This window comes from Tamandua tetradactyla, chromosome 4 (assembly GCF_023851605.1).
Source record: "Tamandua tetradactyla isolate mTamTet1 chromosome 4, mTamTet1.pri, whole genome shotgun sequence".
NCBI classification, from domain to species: Eukaryota; Metazoa; Chordata; class Mammalia; order Pilosa; family Myrmecophagidae; genus Tamandua; species Tamandua tetradactyla.
Genome location: NC_135330.1, coordinates 2,290,354 through 2,298,983, shown reverse-complemented (window position 1 = coordinate 2,298,983; position 8,630 = coordinate 2,290,354). Strand labels below are relative to the sequence as shown.

Here is an 8,630-nt window from a genome sequence, read left to right as displayed (position 1 = left end):
GGCATGGGGGGCCCCCCAGTGCCTCCTCACCCGGCCCCCCGTGCCTGCAATGCGAAGCCACCCTGGCATGGCAGCCCCCAGGACTGTCTGGCCAGGCAGGAGCAGTGTGACCTGTGGACAGGGGCCCTGAGGGATTCGCTGGTTACGGTGCCTGTGATGAGTCAGGAAGGGGCTGGAGGAAATTGACCAACTTGAGTGGTGAAACCAGTCCATCCCCTTCAAGGTGAGGAGGAGGGCAGGGTGGGGAACCGTATAAAACCTGCCTGGCTGCTGCTCAGCTCAGCACTCCACTAGAAGCCGCTGGCTTGTTGCCGTCCGTGACCTGGTGAGTACCAGCTGCTGTGCCGGGCTGAGCAGCATGCCTCTTCCTGTGGGAAGGCTCAGGCCACTGTGCTGAGGGAAATGCCCCATGGCATGGAAAATGCAGAACAGAAATCATTCCCTCCCCTTCCATTTTTTCTTGGACCTTACTTTGCACGGTGGCAGAGTAAGAGCTCGTTTCATTTCTAAAACTTGTTTGATTTCACCTGAATATGTTTTGGCTTACTTTAAGGGGCAGGAGATTTCCGGGGAACACTTGCAAACCTTGGCTGTGCTGCAGAAAGGGAGACCTGCAGAGGATGAAGCTTTCTGTTGGTAGGAGTCCAGGAAGAGCAGGCAGTGGGAAACCCCACTTAGAAGTGCAAGCCTTGAAAGAACCAGCCCCCAGCAATCAGTAGTCTTCTGGTTCTCATTGCACCCTGGCCAGGAACTGGGAGCCAAAGCTCAGAGTCAGGAGAACCAGAAGCTCTGGAGCTTGCTGTGCCAAGCTGCTAAGTTTTCTTCTCAAAGAAGAAATCTGAGGCTCAGAGGGGCTAAGTGACTTACCCAGGAACACACAGCAGTTTAGTGGGAGAGTGCACCCTAGCAAATGTCATGTGACTCCAGGGTCAGGCTCTTGCAGGACCTCTCAGATGCTTCTCAGCGTAGGGCACTGGCCTTCCAGGCCTCAGGGCTTCCCAGAGACCTTTCTTCTCCTAGTACCTCACCTCTCACGTGGAATAACCTTGGAACTCCTCTCTCCTCCGTGGGCTGTGCAGGTAGCAGGCAATGCCAGAATCAAATTAGGGACAGGAGCAGAGGGTTAAACGGCACCCAGCCCGCCCCTGCAGGACAGCGCTGGACAAAGGGCCCCCTACTGCTCTTGTTGAGGACGAGAGGCTCCCTGCGGGGCCTCCCTGTTTCTCCCCGTTCCCAATCTTCCCCTCTGCTACTCGGGGGGAGAGAAGTGTCCCATCCACGTGGAGAGAGGGAATGCTGAGAAACCACACGGCGCTGCACACTCAGTTCCTCTGTCCGTGGTGTACTCCTCTGAGCCCTCCTGTTTTCCAGGTTGACCTGACGCAGCCTTCAGGATGTCCCAGCAGCGCACACTGCCCGTGACCCTGCCCGCGGCCCTCCTTCCGCAGACCCTCGAGACCGTCTCCCCTCCAGCCGACCCCCAGCAGGAGCATGTGAGACAGCCAGCGCCACTGCCTGTCCCCTGTGAGCAGCTTCCCTCTGAGTTCCCATTGGAGGGCCTCCTGCCCGTGGAAGTCCCCCTGGGGTCCGGGGACAAGCACACAGCTCCGCTGAGGGGAGCGTCCGAGCAAGGACCGGCGCAGCAGCAGCAGGAGCAGCAGGACTCACAGGAGCATCTGGAGCAGCAGCAGCAGCAGCAGGAGCCCCAGGGGCAGGAACAGCATGCGGAACAGCATGTGGAACAGCAGCAGCAGGAGCTCCAGGGGCAGGAACAGCATGTGGAACAGCTACAGCAGGAGCCCCAGGGGCAGGAACAGCATGTGGAACAGCAGCAGCAGGAGCCACAGGGGCAGGAACAGCATGCGGAACAGCATGTGGAACAGCTACAGCAGGAGCCCCAGGGGCAGGAACAGCATGTGGAACAGCAGCAGCAGAAGCCCCAGGGGCAGGAACAGCATGTGAAACAGCAGCAGCAGGAGCCCCAGGGGCAGGAACAGCATGTGGAACAGCAGCAGCAGGAGCCACAGGGGCAGGAACAGCATGTGGAACAGCAGCAGCAGGAGCCCCAGGGGCAGGAACAGCATGTGGAACAGCAGCAGCAGGAGCCACAGGGGCAGGAACAGCATGTGGAACAGCTACAACAGGAGCCACAGGGGCAGGAACAGCATGTGGAACAGCAGCAGCTGCAACAGGAGCCACAGGGGCAGGAACAGCATGTGGAACAGCAGCAGCAGGAGCCACAGGGACAGGAACAGCATGTGGAACAGCTACAGCAGGAGCCACAGGGGCAGGAACGAAAGCAGCAACAAGAACATCAAGAAGCAGAAAACCTGCAGCAGCAGGTGAAGCAAGAGAAAAGAGAAAGGGAGCAGAAGCTGAAGGAGCCGTTGGAACAGGAGAAGAAGCTACTGGACCAGCAGCCAGATCAAGAGCTAGCAAAGAGAGAAGAGCAACTGGGAAAGGAACAAGAGCATCTGCTCAAACACTTGGAGCCCCAGAAGCAGCAGCTAGAGCCATCAGCACAGCAGGAGGCGCAGCCGGAGCAGCTGGTGTTCGTCCCGGTTCCTAGCCAGATCCAAGAGACCCCGCCAGTGCAGGCACCAGATGCGGAGGTCTCGGCCCCTGCAGAGCAGCAAAAGCAGAAGGTGGAGTGGTCCCCGAAAGCATAAGGAGCCAGCCGCAGTGTCCCAGAACCTCTCAAGCCACCCCACACAAGTGAAGAGAGCCACCGCCCTTGCTTACCTCAGCTCCCCAGCCCGGGCGGCACCCCCGCATCTGCGAACCTGCCTGACCCCGTCCCTCTGCCAGTCTCTCTGTCTGTTAGTGGAAGTGGGAAGGAGGATGCAATTGCCTTGATCCCACCTCCTGTGACCCCAGTCTAACCTCAGGGAACCAGAGCCTCTGCTTGAGTGACTGTTCCTGCAGTCACGGTGATTTCTTCCTCAGTTCCATGACTGCATCTGTGAATGTATACAATAACGCATAATAAATCCTAAATTTCTGGCATCATGTGTACTCTTTGACTTCTTCTTCTCTGCCTCTCACCGTATCATAACTGTGTGGGGTCAGTGGTTGCAAGTGACTGTCTTGGTCCCTTTCTAAAGGACTGACATCCTGTCTCATCTTTTATTCTGCTCCCAAAACAACCCAACACATGCAACAGCTGCTGAAAGAGAAACAAAACCCAAGCGAAAGAAACCAACATGAAAAGGGGTTAAGTTATCTGACGGGGGAGTGGGAGGAGGGTCTATGTCTCAGTAGAGCAGGGTCTTACACTATGCACAAATAGACCAATCTCAGCACATGCCAAGCTCAGCTCTACACTTTTGAGCCCTGACTCATCTTACACTGGAGGGAGAGGGCACTGGAAAGCTGCCAGGGGGCTGGAGGCTCCCGACTGGGCTCTGGTCCTTCCCTGGGGACGTTGCCAAGCCTCCGCCTGGGGTTTCTCCCTGCAGGGTGCTCTGCTGGACCCCAAGAGTCTTACAGTCTGCCTACGTGGCTGAGGAAGAACTCAGAAGAACAATGGAAGCAGGACTGGGCAAGGTGGGAAGAGGAGACACAACCAAGGATGGGCCTAACTGTGAAAGTGACAGACACTTCTGGAATTGTAGAGACCAAAAATGCTGAATGAGCTAGAGAAATATAGCTCCAGAGCCAATGCTTCCATTCTTCTCCTCCTTTACCCTGGCTCCCTGACAGTTCCGTAGCCTCCAGGCCATCAGTCACAGCAGGACTTGGGCTCGCTCCCTCCTGGGATAAGCTCTACCTTTAACTCTTCCAAACACTTGTCCAGCTCCTCAAACACATCATCCCAAGCAGGTCGTCTCAGTCATGAGAATATTAAAGTACCCGCAAAAATTCAAACTCATTAGATCTGAATGGCACTGGGTCTCTCCTACTCCCCACCCCAGCCCAGCAGCATTCATCACGATTTCCCCTTTGGTAACGACACTGTGTGTGCCTTCGCCAAGGCCAGAAAGGGCATCAGTCTTCCTCACTCCTCCTCCTCCTCCCTACCCTTCACCAACAATCAATCAATCTTACTGTCTCTACTGTGACGGTTAAATTCCTATATCAGCTTGGCTAGGCAATGGTGTCCAGTAGTTTGGTCAAGCAAGCACCGACCTGATTGTTATTGTGAAAGTATTTCATGGATTTAAATCATTACTCAGTTGACTGCATCTGTGGCTAATCACATCTACAATTAACAATGGTGAGTGCCTTCAGAAATGAAGAAGTCTCACCCAATCAGTTGAAGATCTTAATAGGAGAAGTGATGATTTCAGCAGAAAGAAGAATTTCTATCTTGACTTTAATCAACCAGATTCTCCCAGGAAATTTATCAAAACCTTCCATACAGCAGCTTGCAGCTTGCCCTACTGAGCTCAGAGGTGCTCATCCCCATGGTCACATGAGCCAATTCCTATATAACTCTTTTAATATTCCCATATATTGATGTTTACTTTTCATATTTGCATACATAATATTTGCATATTTTGTTTGTCTGGAAAGCCTTAACTAATACACCTACCAACATCTCCAAGCTCAAACTGAGATCACCTCTCACCTTCACTATTCCAACGTGTTTCAGGCTGGCCTCTCTTGCTCTCTGTCTCCCCACGTACTGCCACCCACCATCACACAGAGGACAGCATGTTCTCCTTAGAATTCTGATATGGCCACATCACTTCTTGGCTCAGTGCGTCCGTGGTTCTCCTTACTTTGTAGAGCATGAGAAAGTGGGGCCAAGTCCTCCAGCACTGGAAGGGCTGAGAAGAAGCCCGAGTAGGGTTGGGTGGAGAGAATGGCAGCAGAGGGGAGACACAGTCAGAAACACCCAGAATGTGTGCAGATTGTCTTTGAAGTCATTTTTTACTAGACTCCATCTTTTAGAATAGTTTTGGATTTACAGAAAAATTGAGATGATTGTACAGATGTTCTGCCCCTTTCATTGTAGAATGGTATTAGAAACCAAAATCTGGACATTATGTGTTTCCATTGCCGCTGGAGTGTCACTTCCTTTAGGCCTTCTCAGCTGATGCAGTAAGAAATGTGTGTGTGTGCTAACCTGTGTGTCCATAAACATTTCTAAATGTAACCACCTGTATCTGGATTAAAATAAATACAAATTTATCCTGATTACTCGACCCTTACCCATCACCACATGGATTGTCCAAGCCTCCTTTCCTTTCTTACCTGTAAATTCCTTCTCCAAAAGCGAGAATCAAGCGCCCACTATCTACCATACATTTATATATTTCCAGAATACATGTATAGCAGCAAAGGAATTGTCAACCTATACCCTCATGTCCCTGGGGGAAATATCTTTATTGGAATATATTGCTTATGGTCAGTTCCTGTGCTTTTAAGCTTATAGACTCCACTCATTTCCAAAGTTACTTCCATCATCACCTTTACTCCCTAAACCTTTCAGTGAAATTGTTTCATACATTTGTTCTACATTAACAATCCTGTCAAATCTGCATTTCTTCCCAGGATCTGCCAACCTCCTCAGTTATTTTCCAGATTTGTGTGCATTAAGGTACACTCTTTGTGTTGTAAACTTCTATGGGTTTTCTATAGTTTTGCCTTTCCAGAATGGTCTATAAATAGAAACATACATAGACTGACTTCTCTCACTTAGCAATATGCATTTAAGGTTCACCCAAGTCTCTTCATGGCTTGATAGTTCATGTATTTTATTGCTGAACAATATTCATTCATACGAATGTGACAATGTGTTTATTCATTTACCTATTAAAGGACATTTTTGTTGCTTCTAGCTTGGGGCAATTATGAAGAAACTGCTACAAATAGTTATGTGTAGGTTTCTGTTTGGACATCAGTTTTTAAATCAGTTGAGTAAATCCCTGGGAGAGGGATTGTTGAATCCTGTAAATGGTCAGAATGTATTTAGCTTTGTAAGAGACTGCCAAACTCCCTTCCATTTTGTATTCCCACCAGTAATGAATGAGAAATCCTGTTGCTTCATATCCTTGCCAGCATTTGCATTGTAAGCTTGTTGTATTTTAGCTATCTTAATAGCTCTCTAGTGGTATCTCATTATTGTTTTAATTTTCAATTCTCTAATGACAAATGATGTTGAGCTTATTTTCATATGCTTATTTTCCATCTGTATATCCTCTTTGGTGAAGTATCTGCTCAGATCATCTACCCATTCTAAATTGGGTTATTCATTTTCTTATTGTTGGGTTTTTTATATTTTCAGTTTATCAGATATGTGCTTGGAAAATATTTTCTACCAGTTTCAGCTTGTTGTTTAATTGTCTTAACAGTGTCTTTCACAGAGAAGTTTTAAATTTCAATAAAGTCCAACTTATCAATATTTTCTTTCATTGATTGTGCTTTTGATGTAGTATCTAAAACTTCATCATCAAGCCCAAGGTCACCTAGATTTTCTGCTATAAGATCTTCTAGAAGTTAGATACTTTCATTTCATGTTTAGGTCTATCATAAATTTTGAGTTGGTTTTTGTGAAAGGTGTAAGGTGTGTGTCTAGATTATTAGCATTTTTTGGCATACGGATATTGAGTTGTCCTGGTACCATCTGTTGGAAAGACTCTCCTTTCCACTGAATTGACTTTGCCCTTTTGTCAAAGATCAACAGATTATATTTGTGTGTCTCTATTTCTGGGATGCCTGCAATGTTCTATTGGAATATTGGTCTATTCTCTTGTCAGTATCATTCTGTTTTGATTACTGTAGCTTTAAAGTCAGTCTTCAAATTGGGTTGTATGAGTTACCCAACTTTGTTCTCCTTTGGTTTTATGTTGGCTACTTTGAGTCTTTTACCTTTCCCTATAAACTTTTTGCTGATATCCACAAAATAGCTTCCTGGGATTTTATTAGAATTTCATTGACTCTGTACATAAAGTTGGGAGGGATTAACATCTTAACAATATTGAGTCTTCCAACTTGTGAATATGGAGTATTTCTCCATTTGTTTAAATCTTCCTTGATTTCTTTTATTACACTATGGTAATTTTCACATATAGATATTGTACATATTTTGTCAGATTTATACCTGAGTATTTTGGGGGGGACCTGCTATTATAAAGTGTATTGTGTTTATCATTTTGAATTCTGACTGTTCATCTCTGATATATAAGAAAGCAATTGACTTTTTTTTCTCTACAAAATAACTTATTACCACACAGATTCATAGCAGGCTTGAGCCTTTTCTTCCCTCTTGCTTTCTGGACCTCAGGCATCTTCCATCAAATCCTTCAATTACTGGCTCTCCTTTGCTGAGGGACCCGCCCTCTCTTTCAGAGTCCTGTTCTTCCTCTCCAGCCCTTCACAGTCTCCAGAGAGGGATTCCTGCTCTGCTCTCTTCTTCTGACCGTACCTACTGGCTGCTGTGTTGTTCTGCTCCATTTTTTTCAACTTCTTGTCCAATTTCTCTCCTTTCACTTTCGCTGCTACCATTTTCTCCCAAGGAGGGGTGTAACGTTTGGGGCGGGTTGTGCCACCAAGGGTCCCTGGAGATGGTGGGGTCCCATTTGGAGAGCCCCTGGAGGTAGAGGGGCTATTCTTGGGAGAGCCCAGATAGGGGCTCAGGGCTCATGCAGAAGCCGCTGTCATTATCTGAGGGGCACCCTCTCCCCTTAAGCACAGAAGGATGGCTGTAACATAAAGAGTGCAGCTTCCCTCTCCTTCAGAGATGCCACTCACTGCCAAGTTCCAAACTAAAGGAATGATCTATAGGGATGGCATGTCCCAGGCGGATGGGAAAGAGGCTGGAGGAAGGTGAAGAGGGCAACATGGTTGGTTTGGGTACACTTTCTGGCAGCTGGTTAACTGGGTTCACTGTGTGGGTGAGCTCCTATCCTGGGCGGAGGGTCGCACAAGTGTCTTCAAATGTGGCCAAAGCTCTTCGGGCATAGTTTCCAGGTCACTTAAACTGATGAGGGCATCAAAACAAGCCCCTTCAGATCCATTTTCTCCACCATCCGATCTGTCCTGGAGAAGGCACCCTCCCTACCAGCCCATCCTCAGCCAGCAATTCTGAGGAGCCCGTCTCAGCCTTGTCTCTGGAGAACCCATGTGGTTCCAAGTGCTTGCCCACCTCCACGTGACCATCTAAGACCCCAAACCCGACTGGTCGAAGGGAGACATCAAGTGCCCTGCCAACACCTGGACCTTGCTGCTCAGGAACCTCTCAGTCGGTTGTTGGGCTTTGCTGGATTCCTGCAATGGCTCCATTCGGAGGTGTCTGTCAGTCACAGCAGTGCTGCTGCTGGACGCCAGGACACTCACCATAGCTTGAGCTGCTGGGGACTGTGGCTGCCAAAACTGGAGCTACCACCTCTGGTCCTCCCTGGAGGTTTGGACCCTGCTGAGCGGGTGCTGGGGTGGTGAGACACCAGCCAGGACTGACGCCTACAGGCAGGAGAGAAAAGGCCAGCAAAGGACTTCTGTATGCTGCCATTTGGGGTCTTAGATGGTCACGTGGAGGTGGGCAAGCACTTGGGACCGCATGGGTTCTCCAGAGACAAGGCTGAGACGGGCTCCTCAGAACGGCTGGCTGAGGATGGGCTGGTAAGGAGGGTGCCTTCTCCAGGACAGATTGGATGGTGGAGAAAATGGATCTGAAGGGGCTTGTT

General features: G+C 49.0%; 1 protein-coding gene and 1 pseudogene across 1 annotated transcript; one reads left to right on the top strand and one right to left on the bottom strand.

The window, feature by feature from the left end:
• The first annotated feature begins 281 nt into the window (after positions 1–281).
• IVL (involucrin) lies at positions 282–3,006 on the top strand. Its single transcript, XM_077155659.1, has 2 exons — positions 282–325; positions 1,372–3,006. Exon 2 carries the CDS (start codon positions 1,395–1,397, stop codon positions 2,667–2,669), a length of 1,275 nt encoding a protein of 424 aa, XP_077011774.1. The 5' UTR covers positions 282–325; positions 1,372–1,394; the 3' UTR covers positions 2,670–3,006.
• A 337-nt stretch (positions 3,007–3,343) lies between these two features.
• On the bottom strand, positions 3,344–8,286 carry LOC143680107 (cyclic AMP-dependent transcription factor ATF-4 pseudogene; annotated as a pseudogene).
• Between the last annotated feature and the right edge of the window lie 344 nt (positions 8,287–8,630).